Genomic DNA, 17,612 nt, shown 5'->3' on the forward strand with positions numbered 1-17,612 from the left:
ATAAAAGTGTAATTTGTTGAAGAACGCACGTACACTGTACATGGAACTCAGCAATTACAAATTTTTAAAAAATCATTTATTTTGTAAACAGATGGCTACAAGCAGTTCATTCACAAACGTTTCGTTTGTATTTACGTTATCTTATTGTCGTAATATCTACATCTCAATAACGGATTTGCGAGATGAATTATAAAAGCTCGATGTGTACCAGAATAGTGACCCCCCTCTCCAACACGCTAAATTTTGGCAATTCTCAATTACTGCTGTCGACCTCTCAATACAATTGAACAATTCTCGAGAGGACGTATACCATTATATATAAGCAAAACGATGCAAAGACGGGTCAGAACAACACGTGTTTCATTTTAATCTCACTATAACATAGAGAAGAATGAATTGTATCTTACAGAACAACACGTGTTTCATTTTAATCTCACTATAACATAGAGAAGAATGAATTGTATCTTACAGAACAACACGTGTTTCATTTTAATCTCACTATAACATAGAGAAGAATGAATTGTATCTTACAGAACAACACGTGTTTCATTTTAATCTCACTATAACATAGAGAAGAATGAATTGTATCTTACAGAACAACACGTGTTTCATTTTAATCTCACTATAACATAGAGAAGAATGAATTGTATCTTACAGAACAACACGTGTTTCATTTTAATCTCACTATAACATAGAGAAGAATGAATTGTATCTTACAGAACAACACGTGTTTCATTTTAATCTCACTATAACATAGAGAAGAATGAATTGTATCTTACAATTTGCACAAAACACAAATATTCAACTGAACAGCTTTCAAAGTTAACATACATACGAATGTATTTAAATATTGAAATAAAGTTAATTTTTCTATCCGTCTTGAAGCGAAATTAAATTCTTTCTATTCATCTCGTATTTCAGTTATTACTTTCCAGTACAGCTCACATCCTTGTCATCGTGTTTATACAGTAGAACTATTTACAGTAACAGTCCATCTTGTACGTATATACAGTAATGAGAACTATTTATAGTAACTTTTGCAGTCCATCTTGTATGTAGTTTAGTTAGTAGGACTTTATCAGTACAACGAAGACTGTATACGTAAAGCGAATGAGTTATAGGTCTAGTGTATCACGTGGTCTTTCCAGAAATATCGCCTGTAGTGACGTCATCCTCCTTATTCGATTGGGAATCATCTTGAAACAAGAAATCAGATTTCTTTGAAAAGGCGGCGGTTGCCAGCATGGGCGTATTAAAATTGCCATTAGAGTCTCAATATATATCTAAATCCGGATTACATGATTTCACACCCAGTTTTTTTCTTCTGTTTTCTTTTGTCCGTTGTTGTCGGTGGTGTGTACTTATATGAGGTTGAATTCCCACTGTCTGAAATAAAATGATGGCCATATATAAATGCGTATTTACTTAGTACATAAAGAAAACGTTTCATGTACAGGCATTTATTACCAGTTACCATATTTCAATACATTAATGTGTTTGGTTTATTTTTTAAACTATAAAAAGAAATGAATTCACGATTCGTAACATAATTTTATATCTCTTTTAACTAAATATAACTACATGTAGTTTGAAAAGTCCTAAGGTGACCTAATCAAACTAATATTATATATATCAAGTTACATTATGTATATCATTATGTCGTAGTTTCCTTTTTTCTTACCGGTGATATTCTATAATATGTAGGAGTTTCCTTTTTTCTTACCGGTGATATTCTATAAGATGTAGGAGTTTACGGTTTTATTGCCGGTGATATTCTATAGTATTTAGGAGTTTGCAGTTTTATTTCCGGTGATATATTATAATATGTAGGAGTTTACGGTTTTATTACCGGTGATATATTATAATATGTAGGAGTTTACAGTTTTATTACCGGTGATATATTATAATATGTAGAGGTTTACGGTTTTATTACCGGTGATATTCTATAGTATTTAGGAGTTTGCAGTTTTATTACCGGTGATATTCTATAATATGTAGAGGTTTACAGTTTTATTACCGGTGATATTCTATAATTATGTAGGAGTTTACGGTTTTATTACCGGTGATATTCTATAAATATGTAGGAGTTTACGGTTTTATTACCGGTAATATTCTATAATATGTAGAGGTTTACAGTTTTATTACCGGTGATATTCTATAATATGTAGGAGTTTACGGTTTTATTACCGGTGATATTCTATAATATGTAGGAGTTTACAGTTTTATTACCGGTGATATATTATAATTATGTAGGAGTTTACGGTTTTATTACCGGTGATATATTATAATTATGTAATAGTTTACGGTTCTATTACCGGTGATATTCTATGATATGTAAGAGTTTACGGTTTTATTACCGGTGATATTCTATGATATGTAAGAGTTTACGGTTCTATTACCGGTGATATTCTATGATATGTAGGAGTTTACGGTTTTATTACCGGTGATATTCTATGATATGTAAGAGTTTACGGTTCTATTACCGGTGATATTCTATAATATGTAAGAGTTTACGGTTTTATTACCGGTGATATATTATAATTATGTAGGAGTTTACGGTTTTATTACCGGTGATATATTATAATTATGTAGGAGTTTACGGTTTTATTACCGGTGCTATTCTATAATTATGTAGGAGTTTACGGTTTTATTACCGGTGATATTCTATAATATGTAAGAGTTTACGGTTTTATTACCGGTGATATATTATAATTATGTAAGAGTTTACGGTTCTATTACCGGTGATATATTATAATTATGTAGGAGTTTACGGTTTTATTACCGGTGATATTCTATGATATGTAAGAGTTTACGGTTTTATTACCGGTGATATTCTATGATATGTAAGAGTTTACGGTTCTATTACCGGTGATATTCTATGATATGTAAGAGTTTACGGTTTTATTACCGGTGATATTCTATGATATGTAAGAGTTTACAGTTCTATTACCGGTGATATTCTATGATATGTAAGAGTTTACGGTTCTATTACCGGTGATATTCTATGATATGTAAGAGTTTACGGTTTTATTACCGGTGATATTCTATGATATGTAGGAGTTTACAGTTCTATTACCGGTGATATTCTATAATATGTAGAGGTTTACAGTTTTATTACCGGTGATATTCTATAATATGTAGGAGTTTACGGTTTTATTACCGGTGATATTCTATAATATGTAGGAGTTTACGGTTCTATTACCGGTGATATATTATAATTATGTAGGAGTTTACGGTTTTATTACCGGTGATATTCTATGATATGTAAGAGTTTACGGTTCTATTACCGGTGATATTCTATGATATGTAAGAGTTTACGGTTTTATTACTGGTGATATATTATAATATGTAGAGGTTTACGGTTTTATTACCGGTGATATTCTATAATATATAAGAGTTTACGGTTCTATTACCGGTGATATTCTATGATATGTAAGAGTTTACGGTTTTATTACTGGTGATATATTATAATATGTAGAGGTTTACGGTTTTATTACCGGTGATATTCTATAATATATAAGAGTTTACGGTTTTATTACCGGTGATATTCTATAATATATAAGAGTTCACGGTTTTATTACCGGTGATATTCTATAATATATAAGAGTTTACGGTTCTATTACCGGTGATATTCTATGATATGTAAGAGTTTACGGTTCTATTACCGGTGATATATTATAATTATGTAAGAGTTTACGGTTCTATTACCGGTGATATTCTATGATATGTAAGAGTTTACGGTTCTATTACCAGTGATATTCTATGATATGTAAGAGTTTACGGTTCTATTACCGGTGATATTCTATGATATGTAAGAGTTTACGGTTCTATTACCGGTGATATTCTATGATATGTAAGAGTTTACGGTTCTATTACCGGTGATATTCTATGATATGTAAGAGTTTACGGTTCTATTACCGGTGATATTCTATGATATGTAATAGTTTACGGTTTTATTACCAGTGATATTCTATGATATGTAAGAGTTTACGGTTTTATTACCGGTGATATTCTATGATATGTAAGAGTTTACGGTTCTATTACCGGTGATATATTATAATTATGTAGGAGTTTACGGTTTTATTACCGGTGATATTCTATGATATGTAAGAGTTTACGGTTTTATTACCGGTGATATTCTATGATATGTAAGAGTTTACGGTTTTATTACCGGTGATATTCTATGATATGTAAGAGTTTACGGTTCTATTACCGGTGATATATTATAATTATGTAGGAGTTTACGGTTTTATTACCGGTGCTATTCTATAATTATGTAGGAGTTTACGGTTTTATTACCGGTGATATTCTATGATATGTAAGAGTTTACGGTTTTATTACCGGTGATATTCTATGATATGTAAGAGTTTACGGTTCTATTACCGGTGATATATATGATGTATAATAGTGTACTCTGTTTTCTTACCGGAATGATTATCCGACCACTCGTCTGTCTCCGCGTCATACTTATATAGCGGTCTGTTGTTGCTACTCTTTTCCACATCCCACCAATCAAAGTCGTGCTTTTTCTGTAGGGCAGAATGTCAGTAATTATATAGCTATAATGAAACCACAGTGACACTAAATATTCTTTAAAAAATCACGGATTTCTGCCAGCAATAAATCTACAATGGATATCCACTGGCAGTATTGAAAACAAAGGATGTCCACTGGCAGTATTGAAAACAAAGAATTCCAATGGCAGTATTGAAAACAAAGAATTCCAATGGCAGTATTGAAAACGGAGAATTCCAATGGCAGTATTGCAACCATCCCAATATTCATGCTATCATTTAAACACAGGAGTTTCGATAGACAATATAAATTGGGCTGGTTTACACTATGATGTAAAACTATGATCTATAGTGGGTTAAATGAAATGTGCTCACATTGGTATAGATTAACCCACTTTCAAAGTAGCAGTGCTACTATAAAGCTTACAGAGAGGAATTTTGAAATTATTCCGATGTCACAAGGTAAAAAAATTAATGATTTTACATATATCCTTATCTTAAAACTCTATATACATTACTGCAACATATATTTGAAAGCGAACGTATATTCAAACTATCTATTTTAGTGCAATATATCTCTGTGTTCATCACTGCAATCTATCTCTAAACCCCACATGCACAGTAGTGGACAACATTGAAATAAGTGGAACTGATATGCATAACAATTTATGTTTGCTATTTTGGAGTGGGTTAAGTTTGCCCATTTCAAAGGTTAAGTGAGCCCGATTGCAGTGTGAACACTAAATATTTACTTCGACATCTATTTTGGGCGTGGCACTGTCCTCGGTCGGTTTTTTCTCGCCGATTTCCTTCATCAGGACTTTTGTGTCCTCGGTGAGTTTTCCCTCTTTTTCTAATTCCTCCGTGAACGCCTCCAGCTGACCCTCGCTGGACTCGCTATAACACACTGGGGAATATAGAAAATATAACGCTCATATTTACTGGGAAACGACACGTTCATTTACACCGGAGGCAATAGATTTGTTTGTTTTGCGTCATTGCGAGAGTTTTTCCATTCATTTTGAGGCATCACCAACTGTAGGTAATGTTCTGGGCCTTAGCAGTGAGGGTTCTTTAACGTGACAACACCAATGATAATTAAAATGGAAAATATCTTAAGAACAACCTATAATCAATTTCTTATTCCAGTCTTTGGCACTCTGTTTTTCTTTTTAGTTCTTAAAGGTTTATTGCTATTTTGGCTTGAGCATCACTGAAGAGACATTATTTGTCGAAATGCGCAACTGGTGCATCAACATTGGTACATCTACCGTATAAGTTTTACATTACTAGATTTATATGTAAATAGACTACTTATAGTGAAGAATAATGGGTGCAAACATTCATTGATGGCAAGTGGATAGTTGAATTACTCACTGGTTATTCTGCATCGTGTCTATTGAATAACCCCACACTTACCTGCTAAGAACATTTCTGTGATGAGATTGAAATGGTTTAGATGGAGAAAGCAGCCTCCGGTCTGGTTTGCGATCTCTTCATAAAAATATTTAGAAGTTCCCTCAGATCTATTACACAATACACCATATATCTGAAATATGAATAAATATTTGAGGAATTAAACCAATTAACAGCACACCATGCTATGAGGGACAGGGTGTAAAGTTAGCATGCAATTAAACAAGATACAAAACAAAACAGGCAAATTCAAAACATCATGTGGGCGTTTACAATAGATACTTGTTGAATCAATTGTTAATTCATGCTAGTGTTAGTTGTTTATAATGTTTCATTGTAAAAGATGTATGGAAAAAATCTTTTATTGAAATTTCATTTCGGGGTGTATATATGTTCCTTCTTTGTTACGTGTATACAATTGCGATCGGTGATAGTGGACCATCGCTAAGACCACCTGTATACACGATTTAGAATCTCATCATAGCACATGATTAAACTTTAGATTCCTAAATTTTCACGAGGAATTTATCATCGCGTAATTTCGCGAGAGGCATAACTCGCGAAATGGAAATTGTTGCTGCTAAAATGCATTTAAGAACTCTTGATTTGACGTAATACGATTCATTTGGCGATATCAAATACTCGCGTAAAATAAGGAATCTACAGCATACAAAGAGATTCCTACATCAAAATCAAGTCGGACAAAAATTTACGATCTTGCGCATTACTTTCCAAAGTTTTGACTCACTTTGAGCTAAGAGAGTACATGTATGAAATAGTACCTTGACCCCCATTCCTTTCAGTAGTTCCGTCTCGTTCCACCAGTTTATCTGTTGGTCAGTATAGGAGGGAGGGTGAGGAGGGGCGTCTCCAATGACAACCAACGCTTTCGCAGAATCTTCGGACCAGTCCAAGAATTTCGCTTTGTGTAACACCCACTCATAACACTATATAGAAAAAAAGTTGTTAAGTGGCTATTTTAATGCAAGGTTCATTTGCAAGCCGTTTGATGTATGAATACTAGCCTAAGGGCTCTTATCTTTTTTCAGTGAATATTACTGGCGTTTTTTCTCACAGTGTGCGACTTAGTTTTATCCTATCCTAGTGGCGGATCCACAAAATTTTCAAAGGGGGATGTGACCTAAGTTTGTACGCCTTTTCCGGGTGAAGAAAAAAAATGACCTTGTTTTAAAGCACTTTAACCAAAGGGAGGAGGGGCTTTATTGAATTTTTTTGTCAACAATATGTAATATTTTGAGTCAAAATGTTCTATATGAACCATTTCATCACCATGCCAACCGAGTACATATCTGGTGTGTCCAGGGGTCCGTGTTTGTCCAACTCTTAATTTTGTATTGCTTAAATAGGAGTTGTGAGATTGATCACTGTTCGTTATCTTCACCTTTATATGAGTTATGACATTGATCACTGTTCGTTATCTTCACTTTTATAGGAGTTATGACATTGATCACTGTTCGTTATCTTCACCTTTATAGGAGTTATGACATTGATCACTGTTCGTTATCTTCACCTTGATAGGAGTAATGAGATTGATCACTGTTCGTTATCTTCACCTTGATAGGAGTTATGAGATTGATCACTGTTCGTTATCTTCACCTTTATAGGAGTTATGAAATTGATCACTGTTCGATATCTTCACCTTTATAGGAGTTATGAGATTGATCCCTGTTCGTTATCTTCACCTTTATAGGAGTTATGAGATTGATCACTGTTCGTTATCTTCACCTTTATAGGAGTTATGAGATTGATCACTGTTCGTTATCTCCACCTTTATAGGAGTTATGAGATTGATCACTGTTTGTTATCTTCACCTTTATAGGAGTGATGAGATTGATCACTGTTTGTTATCTTCACCTTTATAGGAGTTAAGAGATGGATCACTGTTTGTTATCTTCACCTTTATAGGAGTTATGAGATTGATCACTGTTCGTTATCTTCACCTTTATAGGAGTTATGAGATTGATCACTGTTCGTTATCTCCACCTTTATAGGAGTTATGAGATTGATCACTGTTCGTTATCTCCACCTTTTCACCAATACGAAACAACAACAAAACAGGACTGTTTCTGCATGGCTAGCGCTAAACCTTTCTTAAATACATGTCCTAAACATGATTTAAGGTACCTGTGCGCAATTAAACATATTCAAATTAGCTTTCTTGTCCTTAGGAGGAAGTGACGAAAAAAGTTGGCAAACATCGGCACTGGTGGTAAAATGTTCCTGGTGTTAAAAATATTGCTTACCTCGGGCGTGTCCCCTCCCCCGGTGCCTGGTGTATTGTTAGCGAAATCGACAAGCTGATTGACATCTGACGTCAAATCTATTTGTCTGATGACGTAACTTCCTGTTTGATCACAATAGTCTCCGTGAGCAATCAGACCGATACGAATATTGGGTATGTCCTGTAGCAGCCTGCGACATGTTCCCTCAAGGTTTTCCCGAACCTAGAATGATTTTAGACTTGTCACTCACTGTCTTGATACAAAATATATTAATATGAAATCAAAAACTTTTAAGATCTTAAAAACAAGGCACCATCAACTTTTATAGAATAGAATTTATCCTACATGTAATTATACTTTCTGGCCTTGTTTTTCTGTTCTGGAATATAATTCAAATTAATGTAAAATATGATATGAATATACAAAACACGTGTATGACTTTACCCTGCCTATGTAGCTGGCCATACTGCCGGTGGTATCGAATGAAAATACCACTTCCACGTTTCTTCCTCCGGTGGCGAAACTCGATAGCACTGCCTACAAGTGCACAGACGGACTTAAGTGAGTACGATATGGTTAGATATGTTCTTTTGGATGCATTAACTTAATATACTTTGACAGTAATGCCGTTTGAAAAGTTTTTAACATTTGTTTAGAAGTAGTGGGTCACAGTAGTTGAATACTTCAACTCACGTCTTTTACTTCCTCTGACGCTTCTTCTGTCCTTTCAGATTTATCTGGAAAAATATTTTGTTAACAAAGCATAAATAACTCTAATCACATTCACTGGATGTGGACACTTAAGTAACAACTGCCAGAAATCTTGGGATTTATTTATTTTTTGTTCAAACGTCCTCCATGTACACCAATGACTCGCCATTTAGCAATTTATATAACCGTTTTGTACTATATATACATGTGTTTTTGGCTAATGTTTCCCAATCTTCATTATACATAATTATAGATGTATATTGTAAAATGTTGAATATTATGAAATAAATATTGTTAAAACTAAGAATGTCGATCAGTCCTATCAATGTAAACATCAGTACAGCTTAGAATGTGAAAGACATATCTAACATGTTATGGCGTATATCAGGCCCGTACCCAGACTTTTTCAATGGGGGGTGCATAAATTTACGGCGAGCGGTTTGAGGGCCGCTTAAGGCCCCCAAGCGGGTCCAGGCCGAAGCCCGGTGGGGGGTCCTGGGGGGCGAAGCCCCCGGAAGCAGAAGCGAAATAGAGAAAAATAAGGGTAAAAATGCTCTATCCTGGATGCAATTTTTGCTTTTTATTTACTTATTTAATACTCATAAATATGAAAGGGGAAACATACTAAAATTGGTCATCGCATAGGCAATATGTTTTGAATTTATTTCGTGATATTCCTTACTGTGAAAGTAAATGCTAGGGATTTTAGAAAATCGTTTGCACCCCCCTCACCCCCCCCCCCCCCCCCCCCCTCGGTACGGGCCTGTATATCTAGGCAAATTTCACGTATGCCATTTTCTAAATACTTTAAACAAAATGGTTCGTGAAAAGTCCTTTCTTGATCATTCTGATATAACTATTTCCATTTACTCTAAAACTTTTTGGAGTGATTTCTTTTCTTTCAAATACATGTAGCTGTTTAAGAACATAGGTATAGCACATAGTGGGAGAAAAACCTCTAGGTGCGGGGGACTAATGCTACGTCACTGTTTATAAATAGAAATAGTTCAGAATGAAGCTGGGCTTACCTAGATTCGTCATTTTGGCCTTCACCTTGGCCTCTATCGTGCTCTCCTCGGCCACACCCTGGGCGAACAAGGGTTGGTCCTCCGTCAAGGCGCGGCCTCCACTCAGCTACAAAAATGTTTATTTAGTGTTTTGTAACCGGTAACTTTTGAAAGAGAGACTCATAATGAGAACTAGGTATTTATCTGAATTTTTAATGCAACATACTTTAGTTCTTGAAAAATATCATAAAAAGACGAGATGCTGAGAAGTTGTTTTTTCCTTTGATTTTTTTGTTTTTGTTTTTATTTTTATATAGGCCCCTATATGAAAGTCGATTTTCGCCGATTGTTTTATTGTCTTTCTAAACACATAGGAACTAACACAGCTGACATCCATCTTGATACATAGTCATTTATTGATACATTCAAGCATCCTGTTAATTAACAATATATAAATTGTACCTGGTACTTATAAGAGGATGTTTCTACATCTTCAGTTTCCGCCAGAACAGACGATATCGAAGCGACTGAATTTGTCGTCTGCACGCTAACTGGAACATTGCGCCCATCCGGCAGTTTGACGTATATCTGGATCGTCCGCGGAACGACCACCTTAGAAATATACCCGGATTAAATTAGTCCTAAAAACACAAGTGTGTCATTTTCTGCTTTCCCCTTACAATGCGTGATAAATATAAGATACACCAACATCAATTTAAAAAAAAAATGAATTTATAAATAAAAGTAAAATAAATAAATGAATTTAGTAGCGTGACATACATATATCACCATTGTAACTAATTGTATCAATATACATGTACTGTACATATTGTAGCTCAGGATACAAGTCTTATGTAAACCTGGCCTCTGCCTGCTGCTTAATCCTACAGCTTTTTCATACATAACTTTGAACTCAAGAGTTGTCATAATATAATCATCATGCAGAACATTAACTACATGCACAGAAACTCGACGTTTTAAATATCTATAGCAGAAAATAATTGTCTTCTGTAAATATTACGTATATGGGAAGACAATTTTTATTATTATAGGTATTTAAAATGTCGAGTTTCTGTGACTATACATGCAATATTCCAATAGCTATTATTTCACTACTTAATATAGGATCATATTTTATTATCACTCTTGAATTGTAAAAATCAAATTGCCTGTTTTATATAAAGAAACTGTACAAATATTATTAGCTTTAGAATAAATAAAATAAAATTAGGATAGATCTACCGATATAATTAGAAAATACAATTTAAATTTTTTTCTCCTACCTCAGATTTCAGAATAGTTTCGGGTCTTATTCCGTACTGTCCGACTGTTTTCCTCCTGTCTAAGACTTTCCCTTGATACTTTAGTATCACTCTGTCGTCAGGGACGCCCTCCTCCTTCCCCACGTGCTTGTTGATTGCACTGACGCTGCTGTTGGGGAGGAGATTTAGGGTGGTCGTTCTTCCCGTGGGGAGTTTTACGTACACATCCACAGAAATAGTGGCCATTTTCTTGATTGTATTGTGAGAGCTTTATAACCGGTCCTTTGCGTAATATTTGGTTGCTTACAGGATCTGTGTTTGTTTATATCATGAATAGAGCAGACCTCTATTTTTATTAGCCAATCAGTACACGTATATTTAAAACCACCGTCGGTTGGGCTAAATTTAGATACTGCATTTGTCGATAGACGCATGGACTTGTAGATCCGCTCCTCTACGATACACTTTAATACAAGCTTGTCATAGAGAGAAAAAGAATATAATGTTAAGAAATATTCAAATAGAAATTTGGAACCTAAACCATAATGATTTAATGTTTGAATGCTGATATATATATATATATATATATATATATATATATATATATATATATATATATATTGACTTTTAAAAAAAAGATGTACACTACTTTTGAAAATAATGAAAAACGTCCATGCACCTGATAGTGTAAAACGCATCATTTCTATTTCGTGTGATTTGGTAAACTGTCTCACCTAACTTCTTCATGCCTATATAGGCAAATTATAAGGCCCTAGGTAACGCCACATTTCCATTTACCCCCGTCAAAGGCAATCATTTGGTAAAATGCACTGAAACATTTTTCATCACCATTCTTGCTCAAAACTAAGCATAAAGTGAAAACCGTGACTTAAACTAACGGTACAAGGGGGTACGTGTTTTATGTTACAAATAAACACATGCACGAGGGTCGTCCTAGAAAAAGTCGCGGGTTTCGGGAGGTAAAATCACCCTTTCATGATACTTTTTCATCAATCACTTTCAAATTTTATGCAATAACATTATATCCATGTAGTATATACAACGCATTTCTCTCCGGAATATTGACAAAATTCACCATCACAAATACAATATATATAGCAATACTTTCCGGTGAGGAAGAGCCCCTTGATCGTGGGATCGTGTCATTGATGAGTAATTACAAAGTATTGTTTGTTAAACCCCGGCCCATTAGCCAAAATCTTATTTGTCGACTGTTACCAAAATGCCTAAAACACTTTTACAGTACATAAAAATCACCACTGTCATACTGAATTAGAATTCATGATACATGCGATCTTCTGTTGTAATTCTTTTGAATACACATATATATAGAAACAATGGCTGAAACATTGTGTTTGGATATATAAATCCTCCGCTGCAAAGAAATTTTACATTTTCATAAAATTCTATTAGAGGTCTTTCCAATTTTATTATCAATCAATGGGATAGGGATCTGAATAATTCTGTCTGTTTCTTCATTACTAAGATTTACGATGCAGTCTGTCCTCCATAACCTTATAACTCTTACTTTTTCTTTTCCTTTGTTTGTAGCTATAGTATGATAAGATAAGATAAGATAAGTTTATTCCAATTTTGGGCCCAGAGGGTATAACAGTAATACAGTAATATAGTATGTACATCTCTTGTATTTTTTTTTTTTTTTTTATTATTATTCATATTTATTTCTATTCACGATTCATTAAGACGACTTATCATTATCTTTTTTTTGTGCCTCATGTACCACTGACTGGTGGTGTGAGCGAAATAAATCAACTTGGACTTGACTCATTTCTGTAATTTGCTATTCATTCAAAACTTAGGTCCCGAAACAACAATTAACCTATCATGCAGTGGCGGATTTAGAGGGGGCACAGCCGGCGCACCCCCCCCCCCCCTTAAATTTTCAAATTTAAGGTAAATCGCGGTACTCTTCCACTCTCGGAGAAATAAATGACAAAATCCTATGATTTCTTGGGAGAAGTTTATTGGGAGAACTTAATTTTTTCCAAATCCCCTTAAATTTGGGTCATTTTATTAATTCCATCTTATTAAAATGATAAAAAATAGTACAAATGACTTAATAGGAGAAATATTTCAAGCCCCATAAAATCTGTAAAATCCAGGAGCTTCACTTCAGGGGGGAGGACCCCCCCCCCCCCCCCCCCCCCGCCTCATAAAGTGGCGCCCTCCGTAACCACAATTCCTGGATCCGCCCCTGCTATGGATCGATAGAAACTATTATGTAACAATATGTATTTGTGACATTGGACGTGTTCAAACACGGTGAACCATCCAAGTTGTTCAAATAGGGGTGAATATGGTGAACTGTGAACAACATGGAATATCCTTGCTGCTGGCTTTTGACGTTTATTAGGGTTAGCCGTGCACGAGGAAGCATTGGCCCGTATTGCGAAGCGATGGTTTGTATATATAGACGGTAAAATGTAAACATTGTTTAAAGAGTTTTCCTGAATGTATAAAGTTACTTATTTAATTTTTAGATGTTTCACTAACCATGGATCTGCAAACTGAGTTGATAACAGAAGTATATTGGTGCGTAGTGGCGGATCTTAGGGAGGCAATGTGGGAATTGCAATTCCCTCCCCTTTTTAGATGAATATTTATAGCAGAAAATGTTGTGTTTTTTGGTCATTTTTGAAATCTTCAATCCCTTTGCAGAGGAAAAGATACAAATTTGGGTCGCAACTACCCCCTCCCTTTGAAAATTTCTGAATCCACCGCTGTTCTGAGTTGTCCGTGTGAACTCCAAATAGTTTTTCAGTGTTTAATATTGTCTAGAAGATGACCAGAAATTTGAGATCTAAAGACTAGGAATTGATCTGAATTATGAAATGTTTTACAAACTTCGGAGTCTGTAGAACAAACGGTCCATTTGTCTGATCTTTTTCACCAGATCTAGTCAAAAGGTCCCACGTTCCGAAGCCTTTTCAAAGACTTAATGCCGACATATTTCATCGAAGTAGCACTATGAGATTGTTTATTAATCAGAGGACGAGACAAATAGTAATAATGAATTGAAATAATATAATACAGTTTCCATTCTCTCCTTTCAGGGGTTTACTTTACGCACGCACAAACGCACGCACGTAGATACAAAGAAACGAGCAAAGGTTTTCAATCATTTACTTTAATTGTTGCTACCATGACAATCATACACACATATATACATGTACATACGAATACCAGATACCACGCCATTCTACATAACCACTAATTACAAATGGTAGAAAAATTATATCTTATTACACACAATGATAGTGGACATATAATAAACCCTTTCACGAAGTACGAAACCCTGGGATACTTCAATAGTATTTCTATAAGTAAGAGTTATCTTTCTTATCATGATAAAATAAAGTTGGATGTCGTGGAGTGACAGTTAGTTGTCATCTCACTACATAATGCGTGTTACAGTTATTTGTCATCTCACTACATAATGCGTGTGACAGTTATTTGTCATCTCCTACATAATGCGTGTGACAGTTATTTGTCATCTCCTACATAATGTGTGTGACAGTTATTTGTCATCTCACTACATAATGCGTGTTACAGTTATTTGTCACTACATAATACGTGTTACAGTTATTTGTCATCTCACTACATAATGCGTATTACAGTTATTTGTCATGTCATTTCATAATGCGTGTTAGTTATTTCAACAGTTATTTGTCATCTCATTACATAATGCGTGTTACAGTTATTTGTCATTTCACTACATAATGCGTGTTACAGTTATTTGCCATGTCATTACATCATTATGCGTTGAAATATAAGAGACGAATCCAGGAAAGTTTTTCTTTTTCTCGTAACGAGCATTTCAATTAATGTAATAGCAAATTCCAAATTCATAAATTAAAAACAAATTTTATATCAATATGACAAATACTTAGCATGAGTTTTCAACTATGAATCATACAATGTTTCTTTTTGGAGATCTCTCAAGTTGAACTAGGAAATGCCAGTGGCGGATTTAAATTTTCAAACTTAAGGTAAATCGTGGTATCTTGTTTAGAAAAATGTACTAAACAATGCAAGAAGCAATAATTTCTTCCACTCCTGGAGAAATAAATGACAAAATCTATTGATTTCTTGAATTACTTTATTGGGAGAACTTAATTTTTTCCAAAAACCCTTAAAATTTGCGTCATTTTATTAATTTCACCTCATAAAAAATGATAGAAAATAGTACAAAAGACTAAATAGGAGACATATTTCAAGCCCTATAAAATCTGTAAAATCCAGGAGCTTCCGGGGGCTTCGCACCCTGGGCCCCCCACCAGGGCTTCGCCCCCAGACCCCCTGCCTCATAAAGTGGCGCCCCCCGTAACCGCAATTCCTGGATCCGCCCCTGAATGCATGAATAATACGAGCCGTTCAGGACTAGCAAAAAGGGCCCAATGAGTTCACTTTAACCTAACCACATGCTTTGGACTTGCATAACTGTCCGTGTGCCAACAGTTACAATTTCCGAGAGCTGGACATTCCCCTAGAATTGTAAATAACCTTGGAGAGCTACACATGTGCGTACATATTTGCATTGACTAAAAAATGAGATAGGGATTTTTGCGTCTAACAATACATTCAAATTGTGTCTATATTGCCATCTGTCTACCGTGTGTTTGTGCATATGATTTGTTTATTACTATGGAATGTAAACAGAAATTTAGAGCAAAAGATATGTGACAGTGACTTTTGCACAGTCATATCTGACTACGATGTAATATTTTTATCAGAATGCTGGATTCAACCTGGAACAGCTCTAAAGCTTCTATGTTTAAACTGGTACAATTGATGTCAATTCATAATAGAAAACAAATCTGTAATCTGGGTAAATTTTTGAAAGGTGCTTTACTCTTACGATCTAGCCAAACTATCGTCTAATGTATATGCTGGTTTTTGTTGGTTTCTTTTTTATGCAAACTTGTCTTATAACTCTCTTCATGTATGTCCATCCTCTAATATTCACTCCACTTTTCATACTGTATACATCTTTTTTGTTTATACTTTGTAATTGAATATGTATTATGCTGATGAGCCGTAAGGCTTAAAGCCAATAAACAATACAATACTATATAATACATCTGTCAATCACAGAAGCTACATGTACATGTCATTTTAATTACCGCGTATCAAATTCAAATTGTAAGAAAGCAAACAATCTAGGATTTCAATGGTAAGTACATTTCTCGGGTAAGTACAACAAGTCTCGATATAGCACACTACACAGACCATTAGGTATTGGCGGTAATGTGGATAGTCAACAGCGCGAGTTTCCACCATTTACTAATCTGTCATAGTCTGTGATTTCAAAATTCTAAAATGATTACTAGTATCTGGAAAATGTTTCATAAGAAGTGCAGATATTACTAATGAACTTTTGGTGGAAAACCAAAGATCCGTTTTATGCAGTTGGTAGATAATGGTTAACGTTGGACATAAAGGCCCCAATCACAAAGGCATATACGAGACGGTATCCCCTAGTATCGGGAGATACTACTATGTAATTGCTATTAAAGAGTTACCAATTATACCTTGATTCAAAACAATGAGAAATAATTATATTTTATGACGTCGCTATTTAGCATAATGAAGCTACGAAAATTCCGAAATCGTCAATGAAAGTGTGAAAATGGTGTCCGGTTACGCCTATGCTGAATTATTCCTAACGTAAAATGTACATGGTATTTGGGATCGCGGGAAATAGCACATTTCCTGACGTAATTGAAACTACACACCAATGTTACTGCCGCCTATATATTGTTAACAGGTATCAATTCACATGTATAACAGTAAGTTTATCAGACATTGAAATAATATATATTCTTGATTTACGTGTTATCGTGGCATACGTTTGTAATGTTGTAACTAGCATGGTCATTTAAGTAGACCCAGGCAAACTCCGATAATGGCCGCCGAAAGAAGCACCGCAACAAATGTCATAATGACCACGCACAGCCACCGCTTCTTCTTGGTGTTCGGTTCTACCTAGAAATGACAAGCAGTGGACTGACTTCACAGGAATTTAAACGGAGATTCAAGCCATAACAATAATAAAAAAAAAAATCAACGTATCATTGCAAGCATTTCAGTTAAAACAATTTGAACTTTTCTTACCATAGTGATGTCGATAGATGACGCCGTGGATCCATTTGACGAAGACTCGGACTTGCAATCTGTTGAGAATGAAGATAACAAAATGACATTCTTTAAAGAATCATCTCTCTATCCTCTGTTTTCTCTCTGTCCCCGCTCCCTATCATATCTCTATCCTCATTCTTCATCCTCCCTTGCCTTATAATCATCTCTATATCCTCTCTTCCCCTATCCATCTCTTTATCCTCATTCGTCATCCTCCCCTCCCTTATAATCATCTCTCTATCATCCCCTAATCCTAACCCTATCCTTTTCTCTCTATCC

General features: G+C 34.8%; 2 protein-coding genes and 1 long non-coding RNA gene across 3 annotated transcripts in view; 1 reads left to right on the plus strand and 2 right to left on the minus strand.

Moving 5' to 3' along the window:
• Nucleotides 1–337: 337 nt before the first annotated feature.
• LOC125651889 (uncharacterized) lies at nt 338–12,235 on the minus strand. Its single transcript, XM_048880730.2, has 12 exons — nt 11,888–12,235; nt 11,175–11,629; nt 10,354–10,503; nt 9,913–10,018; nt 8,867–8,910; nt 8,618–8,710; nt 8,195–8,395; nt 6,713–6,877; nt 5,934–6,063; nt 5,267–5,421; nt 4,427–4,529; nt 338–1,386 (listed from the first exon to the last, which is right to left on the minus strand). Exons 2-12 carry the CDS (start codon nt 11,397–11,399, stop codon nt 1,295–1,297), a joined length of 1,464 nt encoding a protein of 487 aa, XP_048736687.2. The 5' UTR covers nt 11,400–11,629; nt 11,888–12,235; the 3' UTR covers nt 338–1,294.
• A 1,231-nt stretch (nt 12,236–13,466) lies between these two features.
• On the plus strand, nt 13,467–14,721 carry LOC125651681 (uncharacterized). The gene is made up of 2 exons (XR_007361321.2): nt 13,467–13,594; nt 13,676–14,721. It is a non-coding gene; the product is annotated as an uncharacterized LOC125651681 (long non-coding RNA).
• Nucleotides 14,305–17,612, minus strand: part of LOC125651679 (regulator of G-protein signaling 9-binding protein-like) — a 33,704-nt gene continuing 30,396 nt past the window's right edge. The window contains exons 7-8 of the mRNA XM_048880381.2: nt 17,310–17,368; nt 14,305–17,180 (exon numbers count right to left, since the gene is read on the minus strand). Coding sequence (XP_048736338.1) covers nt 17,070–17,180; nt 17,310–17,368 — 170 coding nt within the window. The 3' untranslated portion in view covers nt 14,305–17,069. The remainder of the gene's footprint in view (nt 17,181–17,309; nt 17,369–17,612) is intronic.

This window comes from Ostrea edulis, chromosome 5, assembly GCF_947568905.1.
Source record: "Ostrea edulis chromosome 5, xbOstEdul1.1, whole genome shotgun sequence".
NCBI classification, from domain to species: Eukaryota; Metazoa; Mollusca; class Bivalvia; order Ostreida; family Ostreidae; genus Ostrea; species Ostrea edulis.